Source organism: Myripristis murdjan, chromosome 9 (assembly GCF_902150065.1).
Source record: "Myripristis murdjan chromosome 9, fMyrMur1.1, whole genome shotgun sequence".
Lineage (NCBI taxonomy): Eukaryota > Metazoa > Chordata > Actinopteri > Holocentriformes > Holocentridae > Myripristis > Myripristis murdjan.
In genome coordinates this window covers 8,336,295-8,355,377 of record NC_043988.1, presented here as the reverse complement: position 1 = coordinate 8,355,377, position 19,083 = coordinate 8,336,295, and the positions used below count along the sequence as shown (strand labels likewise).

Sequence of the window (19,083 nt, the reverse complement as noted above, 5' to 3'; positions counted from 1 at the left end):
CAATTAGGTTCAAAGGAAGTACAAATAAATTATGTATTTACGGGATGTCAGCATAACACTCTTGCATGCCTTAAGTTGTTGCAAAAGCATATATGTAAATATTTATTATGACTATTTACTGAAACTGTGGCTTATTGCAATAAAGTGAAATTCAACAGTCAGGCATCCTAGATTTGCTAAATGACAGACATAATGACTGTCTACAAAGGACCAGTGACTGGTAGCCTACAAGATAAATTCAGAGCTGAATACATTTTCAACAATTATCATTATCATCACTCAGAGCACTTCAAATCATAATTTATTTATTTTAATACCATTGTAAAACCCCTTTGGAGGCTATTTGACAAACACACAAACAAAATGCTGTAAACATAAAATGCAAACCTTTAACATTCTTAATAGGTGCCTCACCGTCACACCGCAACATGTAATCAGTGGGTGTGTTTACAAGCACATAAATATTCCAACATGACCTGGATTCATCAACTGTTTCAATCAAGTTGAAAACACCATAATGACAAAGATGAACAAATATCCCACTTGTGGGACATCCAGTATGGTTCAGGTGGACGCTACAGAGACCTGTATGTATCTTATGAGTATTACCTCTGGCTTCTGCAGACTGCTCCTGCTCAGTTGCCATGGTAACATTCAAGATGTTATGTTTATACAATGTAAGCAAGTATATTTGTAATCAGGGTATTAAGGTACATAAACACCTTATGACCTCACCTGAAATATGAAGTGGTATCTAGAATATTTTGCGCATGTGAACACAGGGAATGCGAGCAACATGAATCAGTAGTAAACATACACAACTCATACAAGAGGAAAACCTGCCACTGCCTGTACAGTTTCTCTAACTGTAAGGAAATGATGCACCAAGCACATTTTAGACACTGGAGATGGGCCACACGCCTCAAGACTAACAAACTGACACAGCATCAAAAATCTACAAACAACGTGTTAATATATGATTTAAAAAAAAAATTGCCGGGGAAATTGCTGCCAATGGCTGCCCACTACAATTGCCCAAAAAGTTGCCCTGTGCATCACTGTCTTAAGGGACAGGCATGGTTCATGTCTGGATTCTGTGGAGATCATCTTAAAGCATTTAATAAGAGTATGCAGGAGGGGGCACTATGTATACTGTATACGATACATGGTGCTCCAGCAGTTGGATCACAATTTAGTTCTTATCTGTCACATCAATCTAATAAATAAGTTATTAAAATGCCGAAAATAAGTGGACATCTATTTGAAATGTTTCAAAGATCAACAAAAAGAACAGCTAGCACACAGTTTCAGTAACTACAGACGCTTGAACTGCGTCAAATGGAAATGTTAGTACAAGCAGATGTGGTAGTGCATGATTTAAGAGGACGGCTTCAGTGTCACATTCTCATATGTCAGTGTGCTGACTCCTGTGCTGCTGACAAAGTCATCAAATTATTGGAAAGAGAAAAGAGGAGGACAAGAATAGAACACAGAGGAATGTAAACAGAAAACAGATGAGTGCTGGAACAGTTGAGAAGGAAATCAGGGGATCAGAAGAAAACTGAACAGCAGAAGGTGTGGGAAGCTTGGAGCAGGGATACAGTGATATCACTTTTCACTGGCACGCTGCTGTGGGGACTTTTTCCCCTCAAGGCGCACAAAAAAAGAATAAGGAGTATGATCTGTGAAAAAATGACAATACTTCACTTGATTTACAAGTTTCATACTGGTAGCATGGCAGAAGCTTGACTGCCAATACCAATTCAATGGGTTGACACAGCATATGAAACCAATCTACTAGTCTGACTGAACTGTACCGACTTTGCCATGGGCTAATCGGGTTACTCTGTTAGGATTTCAGACATGTTGAACTTCAATGAAAAAGAATTCATTTCTGTGTACCATCTTTTTTCACCTATTATTAGCCCAATGTCCAAGACCTGTACTGGTACTGGTGCAACTTAAAAGAAACTGAACAAGGATCATAACACACCATTTGAAATATGACAGACAGATCAGGCTCGCTGCTTGGAAGAAAGGCTGAAACACAGTACAGTACAACTTGGTGAACTTCTGCATTTTGTTAGAGTTTGAAATTTGGGACCGAACTTGATAGGACCTATCTGGACCCAAGCTGTGATGAATTTCTCACTTGGTTACTTGGGTTTGGTTTGAGCTAAAGATAAAACATTCTGCTGTTTTATCTGTTAACAGAAAATTGTCAGTAATACTGGGTTTTAGTTGAGTTGGGCCTCAGACAAAGCTAACTGCCATCAGGCTCAGTTTGGACGGAAACAGAAATGCTTTGGATTCGGGTCACGCTGGGTTCAAACTGTCAGAACTGAGCCAAGCTCTAACCTGTATACTATATATCTAACTCTTTTGCTTCAGTAGAGATTTTTATGTGCAAGGGTCCATTCTGAACTGCTACAGAGGAGTCTCCAATTTATGTAGATAAATCCTGAAATGTATATATACAGGGAATGTACCAACTCCTCTCCCTTCCTCCTCTGTTCCCCCATCACAACCTGCCCCTCTGTCTTGTAGTGGTTTGTTCCGATGGCCACAGAGCAGGGAGTCTCTATGTCCGGACCTGGAACTTGCCAGCCTTGGTCATATACTTGATGCCTTTGAAAGGTTTATACTTCTCACCATACATATCCAGCCGATTCACCTTCAGCCCTGTAGGAGGAGGACACAACAGTCATTTACGAACACAGGATCTGATGTGTGTACTGCTTGTGCTATTTAAAAAGGGTGAGTGCCTACGTAGGAATCTGGCTTGGATGTTAGAGGTTAGTGGGCGGCTGAGAGTGTGAATGTCAGTGGGTGCATTAGGGATAGAAAATAGAAACCTTCCAAATATTTGGTTGAATGTTAGGCCTAAGGCAGCCCCAAAAGGGTCAACATTAGATTCCAGTGCTGCCCTCCTCTATATCCGCTCTCAGTATTGATCAGACCTGCGTTCACCTACACTACCATTTCAAAAAAAGCAGGAAACCAACACCATGGGTCAGGGTTCATACATATTTCCATCTGAGACTTCCATACTTATACATCCACACTTGGAAGTAACTGAAGAGTTTCATGATCAGAGCATTGTGTGGTGATGGCAGCTAGGCAACATAAGTGTGAACCAGGCACTATCTATAGCACAGTGTTGCTCACAGTGGGTGGACAATTATGTAAAATTTAAAATTGTATATATCAGTGTTAAACACAAGAAAAGAAAAGGAAAAAAACAGAGAAAAATCTGAACTGAGTGGATTCAAAGTGACCTGCCCCATAATTGAAATGGAAAATTAACCTGAACTAACCTCAGTTTTTCTAGAAGGTGCCATTCTGATTTCAAGTGTGGAGGTGTATTTGTTGGATATGGCTCCCCCTAATGGCAGATGTGACACTGTGCACACAGCTCATATGTTTATCAGGTGGATGTCAGCTGAGCAGGCAATGTGATAAAAACTGAGCGAGCTTTAGTTTTAATTTTTAGAAGAAATCATGTCTGGGATTTCTGGAGAAGCCCCCCACCATGGCACACACTGTTTCTGACACAGTGGCTTCCTTTTCCACTTTTCACATATTCTCTCTCAGCTGTTTCATTTAGGATAAAAATCCTGTTTGGGATACATTAATTGTTTTAAGAAGTACTTTTTATAAACAAAAAATCCACATCTGAAAATGCCTACATTGTATTAACTTTTGTGTTTCTGTAAACTTGTGAGGATATATATAAATATTATATCTGTATGAGTGTGTGTGTGTACCTGAGATGGCCATCTGTTGGATTTTGAACTGGATGTTGATGGTGGGGTTCTCATCGGGTTTGGAGGCCCCGGCCTGCAGGCTCATGGAGCCCTTCAGACTGGGCAGCTTCTGAGGGTTGATCTTCCCTACATCCCAAGTCAACAACTAGTCAAAACACAACACATGAAGAGGTTACTGCGTTTATGAGATCACCACCACTTGGGAAGAAGTCACACCAACTCTTTTAACACAACTAAAAGACAGAGTAAATAACTCAAGTTCTTGGCTTTTATCTTTACTGTGTTATCCTCGAAATTTTTAATGATTATGCATTTGTTGCAGTGTATGGCATTTCATCAAATCAAACCTAACTTAGAAAAATAAATGTTTACAGTCTTGCGTTTACTAATGTCTTAATCAATTTTAAGTCTCACCTTTATGTTCTTTCTTCATTTTCTTTATCCATTTTGTCTTTAAATGGTTATACTATCATGCCTTGTTTTTACGGTTTCCTGTGCAGCACTGTAAATGCTTAATTCTAATAAAATGCCATACAAAATGATATATTTCAAAATATAAATCTTAAATTAAAAAAACAAACAAACAAACAAACAAACAAAAAAAAACAACAACATTTTTTTCCAGACACTGAAATGTTAATTACATTTAAAGATTTTGGATTTTGGTAATGATTGCTGTTAGTGTTTGTGTTATATACTGTAGTCATTATCTAGTATTAGTTAAGCCACAGCTGAAGCTCATTCTTTAAACAAATATAATATCGGGAATATAGTATTAATAGTATAAATATAACATAATGACAAAAATTTTGCAGTGACAACAGTATTGGGCCCAAACCATATTTTCCCCCTGCTGTATTTCAAACACATTTTATGACTCCCAAACCTTACAAAACGAGTTTTGAAAATTATTATCATATTTATTATCATTATCTTGCCAGTATTCAGACACATTTGGAAAGACCACATATCTGGGCAAAGATATAAATATAGCACAGGGCACCCTCCATTTTTTTAGAAAGCTAAACTTAATACTCTATAAGCCAAACTGAATACCAAAATAAAGACACAAAGCTGGCAAAAACAGCCAGTGATGAAATGAACATCGCAAATGAAAGTACTGAAACTGTAATGGGCAGCACAAGAAAACAAGAAAACAGGTGACTGTTATTGTACTATTACATTGTATTACCCAACAAGTTCTGTACTGATCTGAATTAATCCAAACATGCAACACAAAGAAACACGTAACTGCACCATGAAACATTAACATGCTACTTTTTCTTCCTGCATTTTCTTGTTATGCAAATGTAGTTGTGCAAGCACTGAAATTATGTAGCACAGACAAGAGTCACATACTAAATCAAGAGGGGTAGGTGCCAAATTCAGAGGGAATGTTTGGAAAGATGTGGGCGGCAAGGGTTGTCTGTTCTGCAGAAAATTGGAGGTAAACCATAGAGCCATGATGAAACTGTGCTGTTTGTTTCCACCTCTTCTGCCTGGTTTCCTTCAGATCTCTGAACAGCTACTGCCTCTCACTGTTCTCCACACCTGTCTTTACATATTTGAAAAAGTGCTGCAGATTTTGTGTTCCCTGATGTCTGAGACTGCTCATAGAGTGGGTCAGCCTCTCTGACCTGCTCAGAATGAGCTAGCTTTGATGACAGCTGTGCATACATGTGTTCCGGTTTTAATACATTTAAATACTTTTTAAGGCCTAAATTTATTTTGTTTTTCATAGACACAATCGCATACATTCCTCTTTTTTTGAGGGCCCTGAAAAAAAGTAATGTATGCGATTGTGTGAGTGCATACACACACACAATCACACACACAGACACACACAATTTCCAGTACCTTGGTGACTGGGTCAAAGGTATATGTGCCCTGGGAGGGGTTGAGGTTGGTGTTGAGGACACCTCGGGGCAGCTGGCTGCTGACCAGGACTGACTCAACAGCCTTGCCCATGGTCTGTTTGGGGCCCAAGGTCAGGTCAAATCGGCCCTGGGAGCTTCCCTCGCGGAAGGTGATGTTGTGTTTGACGTACACCGGGATGGCCACCAGGCTGAGGAACAAACCAACCAACACACAGCAGGTCAGTCACACAAAACAACTCCAGGGTCTCCCTTTTTTGTGCTTCTGGGTAGGAAACATCTCACAGCTCACATGCGCTGCTGACTGTTGTGTGATAGCAATAATACAATGTAGGACGTTCTTTACTGTGATTATAGGCATACACTGCAACTCGTACATATACAGTCACCGTGATAACCATAATCTCTGTAAAGAACATCTTCTTGGGCATTATCGCTATAATGATGTTTTTAATGTTGAACTCACCAAACCACATTCCATGCACTGTTCACCATGCAAATATCATGACTCTCATAAATCACTGCTAATTCACCGAAAACAGGCAAATAATGCACGTGTTCCTGCCCAGTGTGTGTCCCAACCCATTATTGTTTGTAGTATTACAATTATTGTTGTTAGCGTGGTTTTGAATGAAGTTTAAACATTCCAAAATGTTTTAAAACCATTTTAGAGACATTTCTGACCTGCCAAAAATAAAATTATGGAGGATAAAATAAACAATGTAATGCTGGAATGTTTTGGTATGACAGTAGTGAAGTTAAATGATATCTTCGACCTTCAGCACACAAATCATTAACAACCCTTTGACCACTAACTTTCACTGTTTTACCAAACAGATTTTTAAAACCTTAAAGAGTCACCCAACAATGACTCATGGCTTGCCAAAGTGGGTAGTGGAGTAAAAACCTAACTTCACTGAGGAGATTAGTTCAGTTTAATGTTATCTTATTCTTGACAACCCAGTGTTTTCCACCCTGACAGAGTAGGTGGGACTATGGAGGAACCACTGCATTTACAGACAGACATCACTGGAGAGCCAAGAAACAGATGAAAACAGAATGGAAAAGTTAGATGGGAATTATAACATTAAATGTGCCTTCTACCTCAATACACAGAAATAGTTATTTTTCACTCCTATTTATGCAGGTAAGTTGAATTTGAACAGATCTTTTTTTACAGCCTGGGGGAGCAGTTATGGAACATGTTTTAGTGAAACATTTATAATGGCAATCATTTTAAAACGTCATTTTCCAATTGTGTGAATCCAAGTTGTTTTGACCCATGAAAATAGATCTTCATGGTATATCAAGACATGTTCACAGATTACAGAGTCAACAATTGGAAATGGTTGGAAACTATGCAGAGGTACACCTATACACTTTTTTTTTTAAAACAAAAACAAGCCTTAGTTTTGTCATGGGGGAGAATATACTAATCCAAATAGCCACCAAAATACAACAGAACAACTGGGCTAATGGAGAGGTACCACTGGTATCAATACCCTGCTACATTATTTATCTACTTCATCAAGTGGATGCTTCATTTTGTTCAGCTTTCATTGAACAACACAGTTGCAGATTTAGTTGAAGCTCCACCTGCAACGTAAATACACATCCAAATACCTTCTTGATCTTACTGGATGGAGACTGCATAGAAACAATGAGAAGGGAGGAGAAAGAAGGAGCAAATGTCAGTCTATATGTTGTAAGCAATGACGTGAAAATTTTATTCCTTTCTCTTTTATTGTTTTACTGAGCTAAGAAAAGTGGTGTCAGTCTGGTTTCCACTACTGTTGGGCCTGCTGTGGGAAAAAAAACACATTCTTATGACATGATGTGAAACAACATTCCCTGATATTGCCTGACTGCCACAGAGAATTTATTAAATTCCCTGATGTCTGGACTTTCTATGAGCAGTCAGACCCTTGTGTGATTTGTGTGAGATGAGCCTTTGCTGTGGTGTGACATGAACAGAGGCTAGGGGGAAAACACTGACTTCTGAGAGCTGACATGGTAGGACAGGAGCCGGAAGTTTCCATCAGGTGGGATGAAGGAGAGGATTCGCTCAGCCTCCCAGCGCTTGAACCGAACGCAAGGGTGGAAGCTGACATCATCCAGCAGCCGAGGATTCTGGGAAAGCAGTGTAGAGAGTCAGAGGAGACAGGGTGAGTAAAATATACCATACAGAGCTGTGTTGTGTGAGTCATCCGCCTGCTTTTACTTCTCAAGATCTCTGTTTGGTACAAAAATCTGAGCACACTCAGTAAAAGCCTTTTAAAATCACAACTTGAGCTCATATTTACATCCACAATTCCATATATAATTAGTTTTTCTTCTGTTGCATCTGCCCATTTTATTTTTATCCTTCTCAACCCCATTTTTAATTGAAGAAGAACTTTTGTTGGTTATCTTATTGGCTTTCATTTTTTAATGTTCTTTCAACTGTAAAGCACTCATTTTTATAAATGCACACATTAGGTGCCCTATCAGAGCAGCTCAGTTAAGAGCTGGGCTATGAGTGTTTGTCAGTGCTGGTGCCTGGTGGAGTGTGTGGGTGCATCTGTGAGAATGTACACAGAGGATTAGCCCAAATGAGACACTAGACATGTCTGCACGTGTGTATTTACTGTTGTTCTGTGCCACTCCAATAATGCAGAACCCCCTGAGCACCTATAAAAACAAAATGCTAGGGCACCTGTTGATATTTCTGAAAGCTGGAAACAGGCTAAACACTGGGTGGCAGCTTAGCAAACTCACCATAAATGACAGAGTGAGGTCTGGCATGCCGGTCAGTTTCACACAGGCGTCGATCACCCCCTGGATTTCAGCTGTGATAGTGGAGCCTGAATGTTGAGAGGAGGGCAAAAGAGTGAAAAAAAAAAAAAAAAAACAGAAAACAACAGCACTTACAATTATAATGCTCTCATTAGAGGTTAATAACAATTTAACAACACTAACAAATATGACAGTGACTCATAAGTGAAGAGGTTTTGCTCAAAATTGGTTTTGAAAGCCACAAGTGATATTTCGGGACTGGAGCTGCTGGTAGGTAATGATGACGAGAAATATGGACATGTGGGACAAATGTGGGTAAATCATTATATCATACCTAACAGCAACCGAATCTAAACACTATCTAATATGGCAGTAAATAGTAAAGAAATTACATAATAATCAATATGGAAGTCTTATAAATCAGCCAGCAGACTGCCTTTGTGTTCAGGGCCAAGCAGTACCTGATTTATCAATGATGGCATCGATCTCCTCCACCACGTCAAAATAAGCCTCATTGTTGGTGTATTTCACTCCAGTGCGCCGCCATGGCACCACTGACAACTGGCCTGTAGGGAGCTGTTCACCCACATTGGTGCTGCCTGGAAAACAAACAGGAACCAAATGTGAAAATAACAAGTGCAGTATTTCACACTGCAATCCTTTGTGCCATAATTCCCAGATATGAATAATTATGAACATGCAAGACGTGGCTTTACATATCACTGTAGAGCAGCAGTACTTACAACCTAGTAAATGAAATCTAAGGTATGCGTGACATCATCAAAACTCATATTTTCAAACAAAGAGGATTAGAGGAGATTAAAATGGCTACTAAGGTATGAATACTGAAAGTTTTGAATTTAAATTTCCACCATAATATAACCTCTGGTTCATTATATTTAGAGTGTTTCACTTCTGGTTTCCCTAGCTGATTTGTCTCTTGAAGACCACGGTGCCAAAGCCACCATGCTAAGATATACACAACTTATACACGTTACTTGGGCTAATTTGTTCACCATCCTGCCTACATAGTGGAAAAACATTACGACCATGACTGAACTTCACAAGCTTCTGCTATGTCAAATGGGTCAACCCTGACTACACAATCAGCTTTCCACCTTAAGATTTTAATAGTGAAAGAACTGAAATGCCCTGATGGAGTAACCCATTGTTATGGTGTAATGAATCTACCACTGTCAACTCCTCTGGGGCCAAAGCCTGTTGTACTGGCGGATAATTATTTTGCACACAGCTGTATGACAACATAAGAACAGCTCACACATCTTTCAGCAAGGTGAAATGTGATCCATGGCTGTGGGTTATAAAGGAGTTTCTCTTCTGCCAACCACTCTGGCAGATTACCAACAATCATCTGGGGCTTCTACATTATTCCTAAAATCTAAAATCTTTCACATAGTAAAACTGTCTGGATGTTGTAGTCACCCTGGCCAATAGACAATGATGTTATAGTTTCTAGTCCTGTACCTGTGATAGTGTTGACCATTGTGCGGAGGATGGTGGGGGGTTTGATGAGCTCTTTGAGGATGTTGGACTCTGTAGCCAAGGGGAAGCCATTATCCAGCATCTCCTCCAGTAGCTCATATACCACTACCACATTGTCCTTGATGGCGGCCTCTGTACACACCCCAAAATAGTCCTGATGACAAAGACACACAACGACAAAATATGGGTTTATAAAGTGACAGGTACCATAAAATAAGCATTCACACAATTGGGCAGTAGACCAAGAGAATCCAACAAGCAAGATAAGGAAAATGAAAACTACCTGGAACGTGTCGACAACTCGGTGCAGGAACTCGATGACAAAGAGCGGTGGCACCTCGCTCTGGATGACGGCCACAAAGTAGATCCGATGCCTGAGCACGCTGATGAGGTAGTGGTGGGGTGTGGGAATCACCGGTGGGACATTCTCCGGCTCAGTGGCGCGCTCCTGGGCCTCGAAGAAGTAGTCGCACACCGAGCGGCTGACCACACTCTTCCAGTGCTTCTCCAGGAAGATGTCCCCCGAGGCGTTAACCAGGAACAGACTGTGGATCATTTTGGCTGGAGGCTGAGAAGACAAACAGATAAAAGATAAACCCAAAGCACAAATGACTCAAGTTAATAGGCTTCATTCAGTAGTAGAAGAGGTCTGTGCTGTTCACACACATTTACATAAACATGACATTAGAATGCACATATATTCAGAAACTTACTACAATAACTGCCTGTATAATAAACAAACATAAAATTTTGAATGCCTCAGAAACTGGCATCAGCACTTCACTATATGAGATACAAGTCTATGCCCTAAATTGTCCCATCAATGTACCTGGCACAATATATTTAATCTATGTAAGTATGTAGTTGTTTAACAGTCCAGGTGGTCGTGGGAATAGCAGTAACATTTTTTCCAGAGTCAATCCCCCTTCTCCTTTTGAAGTGAAGGGTGAAGGTCAGTTTCTCCATTGAGCGGACAGAGTTTTCATCAAGTATGAGAACAAAATAAAAGCCTCCAAGCATGGATGACTGGGCTCTATTGAACAGAGAGCCCCCTCTTCTCTCACATGACATTTAGCCGGGAGCTGAAAAGAGAGTTGTGTGCTCTGGAGACTGCACAAAGACTTGTCAAGTTTTACCTCAGCGGCAGACCCCTGACACATGCTGTACACACCAACTGAGCCATCCTATTAGCTTTATTAGACCCATTCAGTGCTTTACATTTCATGATTTCTCCTATTTAACCTCATGCTTTTTTAGCTGTATAAAACATATGAGAAATACCAACATCTTACACACATACACACACACAATACACTGGATTTAAGTGCAGTTGTTTGACTACATGTATACTTGCGCAATGTTTCCTGCCGATTGAGAAAAGCTCTGACATGACAGCTGAAGTCACGTTGTGGACTATGCAGCCTAATTGTGCTGACGGGCAAGGCAACATTCAAGTTTCCGTGTTTTAAAGTTATTCAAAGTGACGTCCCCTCCATTCAGCACCTTGAATGTTGACTCAGAGTTGGTGAGACGGGATTTTTATTTACACATGTAGCGCCAAAGTTAACACGCAACATCATACACATGTACTTTACCCGACTAGCAAGTACCCGTGACTTACAGTGGGTGGGAAAGGTGACACCGGCATGTTCATTAAATATGCGACAAAGCTATCGGTTTCGGCTCTGATATAACGCTACATTAAAATACAGAAAAGCAGCGTACACGCAAGCGCTGTAATTAAACATTTCACTAAGAAGCTAGCTTTTTTCATAAAGCCGTTGGAGGCCTCCGTCTCCATCCAAGAGCATAGGTGCAACATCAGTCCCTCCTCCTCCTCCATCAGTTGTCTTGTGACAGCGGAGCAGCCCCGTCATACGGCAAGAGGAGGGAAAATACGCCAACGACGACGCTATCACCCTCATTTTGAAACGAGCCACATGCTGTGATGTGTATTTACAAGATATCAATCACTCACCGACTGTTAAATTGTGCGTTTTCGCCTCGCCTTTCGCCTTTTCTTGATGAAAGATTTAAGACCCGTCGTTCCTTCCTCGTTAGGTGGAGCAAATCGGGATTGGAAACTGATGCTAGAAAGGACCAATCACAAGCCGAACAGGGAGGAAAATCCCGCCTACTTAGCAATATCATTGGTCAATAACACAGAAGCTAGTTCTTCTCTCAGCTCAGAGGTTAGCTGTGATTGGACAGCCGTCAGTAAACACCAATAAAACTGCCCGTTGATTGGTTTTAAGATGTAGTTGGTCTGACATTTTGTTTCCAGTATCAGATTTCATCTTGTGTAGTTCCAGCACTTCCTCTCTACTGATGCAAATAGGATACAGGTACATGTCTGTGAAACCTGGGGCGCCTTATGTCCTTATCTCAAGTGCATTTTTGACCAGTCTGCAGCACACTATTCATTCATTTTATAAATATTTTCTCACATAAATGTTTTTTCATACATTTACCTAAAACAAGGGATTCTATTATGAACTAGTGTTTTTGCTTTCCTCTCTCCATCATATGCAAACTAAAACATTGCACAGCTGTAAATGATAATGGAATCATAATAATCTGAACACCGTGTTGTCTGAATAAACTAATGAAAAGGTTTGTTGGAGGAAGTTTTTGTTTAATCAACAAGAGATTGTAACTTATCATTTGGCCTCATTTCTATTTGCAGTCTTCACTGGCACTGTTGGGTGTGGCCTTTTAATTATATAAAAGCTGAGCCAAAAATAAGTTGTGTACAACATATCATACATCAAGAGTTCAGACTGTTGCCTTTATTTTCATAATTTGAAATGGCCCATGGCATTTTAGTTGATCCTATTCTGCTCAGCTTGCTCATGATTTTGCCCTATGATCCACTACTGTCGGCAGCTGCCAGTGCCTCTTCACTTGAATGATCTTTGGGTGTGAACACAAGTGCTGTTAGTCGTTGGTTATACAGGACATGTTATTTGCTCTGTATGTGAGCTCCTGTTTAGATTTGTACTGCACTTAGTGAGCCACTTCTTTGCACCACTATTTCAAAGTTGGTAACTAGGTCAGTTTGCTTGCACATTTGCTTTAACTGGTCAAGTAAAAATGACTGGTCTCTCTCAAAAACACTTCTGCAAAGCTGTTTACAATTACGGGATGTGTGTGCGACTGTAAAAATAAGTTACACTTCACTGTTCAGTGAACTGTCCACTCAGATTTAAGGTGATGATAGCTCTTGCTGGAGTGAACTGAGATGATGCCTACAGCAATCACTGGAACCGAATCATATAAAACTTTAAAAAGCTCAGGGAAACATGAATGGCTCAACATAATTTATTTGTTTTATGTTAAAATGTACAGAGTTCTTTGAAAGTACTTGCTAATAAAGAAAAAAACAAAAAACAAAACAAACAAACAAACAAAAAAAACGAATAAATGGAAATACATACAGGACAAAGTAGAGAGTCGAGGCCGCCAAGCGCAAATCAACCTTCACTGTGCGCCCAGCCGTCGCTTCTCTTTATTTTGCGCTCTCTTAGCATACAACGCACCATGTACAATTACAAAGGATACAAAAAGGGAAGCGATATAAACAGACAGAAATATACTGAGCTCATTTTTACATGCCTCTTAAATGTAAGGAAGTCATCCTATACACACACAGAAAGTAAAAAAAAAGAAAAGAAAAAAGAAAAAGAAATAAAGAACAGAATGCTAAGTGACCTTTAGATATTTGTTTTGTCCTTTTGTTTAAAATAGCATTAATATACTACACAAAGATAGAAAAACTCTAGAGATGAGATGGAATGGAGAGGTTAAAGGCATCTTAAAGTCACTAAAAGTGAGTGGTAATTTTTTTTAGTTTTGAATTTCTTAGTAATTATTACCCAAGAGTCAAGCTAAAAAATATGTAGTTTTTTTTTTTCCTGAAACAGAAGTGAAAAAAATGACAGTACCAATATCAATGTCAGAATTTCCTTTTTATATTATAGAAAAAACATTTTCTCTACAATAGGTTTTCTTAAGTCAAAAAGAGTCAGCTTGTGTCATAAAAGAAAGCTGCCCAGTCTGATAAAATTCAGAAAGAAACAAACCAAAGGGTACAGAACATAATACACACAAATAAAATATGTAATGTCAGGTCTGTGAGAAAAAAACAAAAACAAAAAAAAATCCTCTTTTGACTTTGAATACTGGTACACGGAGCAACAGGGTGAACCTCTTCAACCTGCCATTTTTCAACGCCATAATTAACCCTGCATCTTTATGAGTGTGCCTCTGTGAGGGCCAACACCATGCACTAGATCAGGCATTTAGGCACACCTTTCATGAAGGCTTACTGTCCTTTACCGTATCTCTAGCCAATGAATGGGAGTGCACTTTTACAGAAAAAGAAAATCCCAGTTTTAACAGAAAACACCGTTCAAAAAGCAGACTCCTTGACCTCTTTAGGCCATTTAATAAAGGAGGAAGGGGGTCAGCTATGGTTAGCTGACTTTATTCCACCTTTCATTCTGCTTTCCCTAAACTGCTAAAAAGGCTGACATTGTATACCGTCTGTCAGTGGAGTGTGGACAAGAACAGTTGATTGTTGCACTTTCCTGAGCCAGCCACCGGGAGGCGACAGCTAGCCAGTACGTGTGTGCTGCTGGACATTGGGAAGTACCAGAATATTTACATCTAAACGTTTCCGAGCGGCAACATACTGGAAAAAAAATGCTACTTGTTTTATTTATGGACATACTATATTGACAGTGACACGTCCATCTCCTCTATTTCTTCACTGTGTTTCCAATAAAACACCGACCAACCGGGAAGACAGAGACTCTGGAAACAGTTCAGCTCCTCAAACACTGAAGGCCCGGCTCCTATGCTTATCTAGAACAAGGTAAAAAGCCTTCTGACCGAGTGGCGACGGAGATGTGTACTTCTGAGAGAGCAAGAGGGTGAATCACCATTCCAGATTGCCACACATATAAAGACCAAAGCATATAAGAGGTCGGACTGCACACAAGTATTTCAAAACAGTCAACAGAAACAAGAAAAAAAAAAAAAAAAAAAAAAAAGATTCATCATGTGTAACAAAACAAAACAAAACAAAACAAAAACAAACAAACAAAAAAAAGTCCACCTACAATGTTTCATTGTCTCTTTTATAAGGTAAGGCTTCCTATGTCAATTAAAAGATTGTGTGCATGGTTGAATATAATCAGTTAACCATTGTTTTTTATCCTTTCGCAGTTTGACAAAGTAAGGTCCTCCCGTATAGTCCGTCTTTTTCGGTTCATTTTCCTCCTAGTAATACTCGTCCTCCCCTACTCTCCTGCTGCATGTCAGAGGCAGAGGACTCACTTGGGCCTGTGTGAAACCATGTCAGAGAGGAGTGTGTAGGCCTGGCCTGGAACAGCATGGCATGGCCGAGGTCCATGTACACCTCCACCCCCCACCCCGGGTCCCGCCGGCTTACTCCCATACACAGCCAGCTGGGAGGGGAGGGGAAACGAGTCCAACTAAATAGGACGAAATGACAACAGAAAAACAGGAAACCCAAAGACCCTCTCTCTCCTCTCTCTCGTGCCTGCTGTGGCGTTGGAGAGGGTGAATAGGAGTAATGGACATTTAGAGTACAGCGAGTGTCAGCTCTGGCCCCGTGCCTTCCTGTTTAGTTCTCTGCTGCTCATCTGCTCATGTAAGGCGACTGTTTGGGGACGCCGGCATAACTGTGGTGGGAGGGGCCGGTGTACATCATGTTGCCGTGGTGATTGGGCTGCATAGGCTGCTGAGGGTAACCCTGTCCTCCCATCATGCCCATCTGCATCTGCATGGGGTACTGGGCCGGCTGGTTCATGTAAGGGGGGTTGCCGTGATAACCGCTGTTCATCATGGGTTGAGGCATGCGATAGCCAGCCGACATAGCATTGAGTGGGGTCATGTTCATGGAGTTATATGCGGCCGGCGTGGGCATGAGGTTGGGCATCATACCACGCTGCACAGCCAGGGTGCGTGGTGTGCCCTGCATGGCCACGGCCCCCGAGCTGCGGCCATACAGCTGCTGCTGGTGTGGGGCCGGAGCCAACTGCTGGGTGGCTTTGGACCGGATGGAAATGTGGCCTTTCACCGTGGCCATCTGGCCCTGCAGCCGCTGGGTGTGTGGTGGGGGAGGCAGGCCGATGTTGGTGGTGGGCATGTTACATTGCAGCTGCAGGGAGCCCAGGTTCATAGAGCCAGAGCTCAGGTTGGGGGGAGGAGTCATCGTGGGCTGGCCCTGAGGGAGGGGTGGGTGAGGTGAAGGGGCCAGCTGGGCCAGCCCAGGGTTGGACAGAGACACACTGGTGGCATAAGAGGTGACTGAGGCTGAGTGGGAGTAGGGCATGGCATGGGGGTCCATGATGGTGTTGGTGAGCTGTTGAAGTTTGGCCAGGCTGAAGGTTGCGGAGGGCTGGGGGTAACCCCCAGTGCCAAAGTCCTGACCCATGCGCTCATACAGGCTGCGGCCCCCTCCTCCCCCTCCGCTTTCAGGGATCTCCATGATCATGGGTGTGGAGGCAAAGCCGTTGCCCATGCTGCACTGGGAAAGGGCCTGCTGCTGTTGCTGGGGTGGAGGTGGTGGTGCAGAGGGTGGAGGCTGGGAGTTGGGGGCCTGCTGCTGCTGAGGTGGTTGCTGGGGAACCTTCTTTTGGGGCTGCTGCTGCTGTTGCTGCTGGTTGGTGCTGGGCGGCCTCTCGATCACCCCACAGCTCTGGGGTGATTTGATGCCACAGCTGGGTGTGTTGGACGGGGGTGGTGGTGGTGGGGGCTGGGGCACAGTGCTGCCTCCATTACTGGCCCCTGGTCCACTGTTGGGCCCAGGTCCTGTTTGTTGGATGAGACTACAGCTGCCCATGGAGAGCTGGGATCCCACAGCACCCGCAGAGGATGTGTGGCCGGGGGCTGAGACAAAAGAGCAGCTGTTAGCCTGGGATGAGGACGAGGACGGTGTGGCCGAGCTGGATGAAGAGGAGGCTGCTGATGAAGAGGCTACAGCAGCCCCCGCAACAACAGCTGCAGACATGCCCCCGCCATTCCCTCCATTACCTGTTCCATTGCCCCCTCCGCCCATGGTGGAGTCGTAGCTGCTGGGGTTATCATAGTTCTCTGTAGTGCTCTCTATGCTGCCCAGGTCACTGAAGCCGCTGTCCACAACTTGCTGAGAGTGGTCAGACACCGATGGCACATCCATCATTGGTGATGTCTCCATGTTCTGCTGGGAGGGCGCAGACAGAGAACTGGGGTGCTCTGGCGTAATCTGGGTGTACCCACCTCCGCCCCCTGCACTTCCTGCACTGCCCCCTGCTCCAGTGGGACCAGGTGTCCCCCCTCTCTGCCCTGCAGGTGTTGTGTCCATCATGCCAGGGGGCAGCCCTGGGCTATTAACCGAGCGTACGGACTGGCTGGGTAGGGGAGGCATGGTGGGGTTGGGGAGAGGGCTGCTATGCTGGGAGGCCCCGCACTCCTCCACCAATGCCAGGGCCTCCTCCTCGGTCTCCCCTGTGTGGCTGTAGCTCTGCAGGGTACGGCAGGCAGCCAGGGTCTCCTCCTCACAGTCCTGGTAGGCCCCATGGTGCGGGTGGGGCTCAGCCTCTTCATCCTGGGCTTCCCCCTGTGTCAAAGACTGGACGGCCTGCACAGTCTCCAGGTCCAGTTCATTGGAGTGATGATGGGGGTGGTGGGGGTGGTGGTGTCCCAGCTCCTCTTTGAAGTCAGGGTGTTGGTGGGGATGGGAGTGTGGATGGGGGTGCTGGGGCTCCATTAGCAGCGTGACAGCCTTGTCTTCCGGGTGCAGGGGCTGCAGCTCCATGGGCTCAGAGGGAACAGAGATGGCTGTAACCGTTTCCACTGCAGCAGCTGCCGCAGCAGATTCCTCCTGCTCCCTCCGCCTCCGTTCCTCCTGCTGTGGGTCAGCTGAGGAGGGCCGACACTTGGCCTCCTGCAGCTCCTCCTCAGCCTCCTCCTCCTCCTCTTCCTCCTCCTCCTTGCTTACGTAGTCCCGGGCTACGCTGTTCTGCATGTCTAAAAAAGCTTCACCTTGGGGTTCCTCTTTGACAGGAGGAGAGCTGGTGTGAGAGGCCGGCTCCTCCTCCTCATCTTCATCGTCCTCCTCATCTTCTGAGTCTTGGCTTTTCCTCTTCTTACTGCTGTTGCTGCTGCTCTTGTCCTCTAAGTGGCCATCACCCTCATCATCTGCATCATGGTCCTCGCTGCGTCTGCTTCCTGAACCTGGCATGGCAGGTGCCCGTCTACTGCTGCTGCCACCGCTGCCCAAGCTGCCACACTCCTCTTCCTCTCTCTCCTCGTCATCGTCTTCCTCGTCCCTGTCACCTACATCTGTGTCCTGGGGCCGGGACTGGGAGGCCCGGGGTCCCGAGGTGGAAGAGGAAGAGGAAGGGGACAGCAGGGGGCGCGAAGGTGGACGACTGGGTTTGTCTTCTTCCCAAGCTCTTTCAGTCTCCTCTTCCTCTTCCTCTTCTGGCTCAGAGGCGGGAGGTGGTTTGGGAGCAGGCTGAGGCTGCTGGCGGAGAGCAGGGTTCTTGGGTGGTCTCCCTCGCCTCTTGGGAATTTTCTGCTCCACAGGCTTGGGCAGGTAGTCGTCTTCTTCGTCAGAGTCTTTCTGTTTGCTGTTATTGTCAGTGCTGGTTCTGCAACCTCGCTTGCTGCCACGGTCATCCATCAGGGGCTGCTGAGGATCTTTGTCTAGTTGCTGCTCCAGCAGTCTTTGTCTCTCCTGCTCCTGCCTCTCAGCCTCCTCCTGGGCTCGCTGCAGGTACCAACTCCGGGGCTTGCGGCCAGGTTTCATCTTGATTTTGGGGGGCGGAGGGTCCCCAGTCTGAGCCTGGTTTTCTGCGGCTGCCCGTTGGTTTGGCCCACTGCCTGGTGGCCTTCCAGGTCCCCGTTTCTTCCAGTGCAGTGGTTTGCGACTCTTGCCTTTGGGCCAACCTTTCTTCTTCTTGACAGGAACTTCAGGGTTGGCTGCTAGGGTCTCAGAGGGAGTTGCTGGCAGCGCAGCCACAGGTTTCAGTAGAGGAGTTAGTTCTGAGATAGGAGGAGAAAGAAAAACACAGTGTTACATAAATCTACATACATGGCTGTTAAAATATGCGTGAAACCAATTCCTGATGAAAACTAAAATAGGCAGCAAA

General features: G+C 43.8%; 2 protein-coding genes across 4 annotated transcripts in view; both read right to left on the bottom strand.

The window, feature by feature from the left end:
• Nucleotides 1–282: 282 nt before the first annotated feature.
• Nucleotides 283–11,995, bottom strand: ap3m2 (adaptor related protein complex 3 subunit mu 2). Of its 3 annotated transcripts, none has more exons than XM_030060338.1 (9): nucleotides 11,898–11,995; nucleotides 10,203–10,487; nucleotides 9,902–10,073; nucleotides 8,878–9,015; nucleotides 8,399–8,484; nucleotides 7,638–7,771; nucleotides 5,625–5,832; nucleotides 3,768–3,912; nucleotides 283–2,682 (listed from the first exon to the last, which is right to left on the bottom strand). In XM_030060338.1, the coding sequence occupies exons 2-9, from the start codon at nucleotides 10,473–10,475 to the stop codon at nucleotides 2,582–2,584; spliced, it is 1,257 nt and encodes a 418-aa protein (XP_029916198.1). In that variant the 5' UTR covers nucleotides 10,476–10,487; nucleotides 11,898–11,995; the 3' UTR covers nucleotides 283–2,581. The 3 variants fall into 3 exon arrangements, with proteins under 3 accessions (XP_029916198.1, XP_029916199.1, XP_029916197.1); XM_030060339.1 differs by having other exon boundaries at nucleotides 10,203–10,497; nucleotides 11,905–11,974; XM_030060337.1 differs by lacking the exon at nucleotides 11,898–11,995 and adding an exon at nucleotides 11,541–11,724.
• A 1,230-nt stretch (nucleotides 11,996–13,225) lies between these two features.
• Nucleotides 13,226–19,083, bottom strand: part of kat6a (K(lysine) acetyltransferase 6A) — a 34,184-nt gene continuing 28,326 nt past the window's right edge. Inside the window, exon 17 of the mRNA XM_030059594.1 lies at nucleotides 13,226–18,976. Coding sequence (XP_029915454.1) covers nucleotides 15,585–18,976 — 3,392 coding nt within the window. The 3' untranslated portion in view covers nucleotides 13,226–15,584. The remainder of the gene's footprint in view (nucleotides 18,977–19,083) is intronic.

Excerpts from the sequence above, each read along its gene's own strand:
- ap3m2 (XM_030060337.1), bottom strand. The coding sequence starts at position 11,573 with ATGAACATGCCGGTGTCACCTTTCCCACCCACT. Across the intron at positions 10,488-11,540 it reads TGTCACCTTTCCCACCCACT|CCTCCAGCCAAAATGATCCA; the intron begins GTAAGTCACGGG and ends TTGTCTTCTCAG. Across the intron at positions 8,485-8,877 it reads TGCCATCATTGATAAATCAG|GCTCCACTATCACAGCTGAA; the intron begins GTACTGCTTGGC and ends CTCAACATTCAG.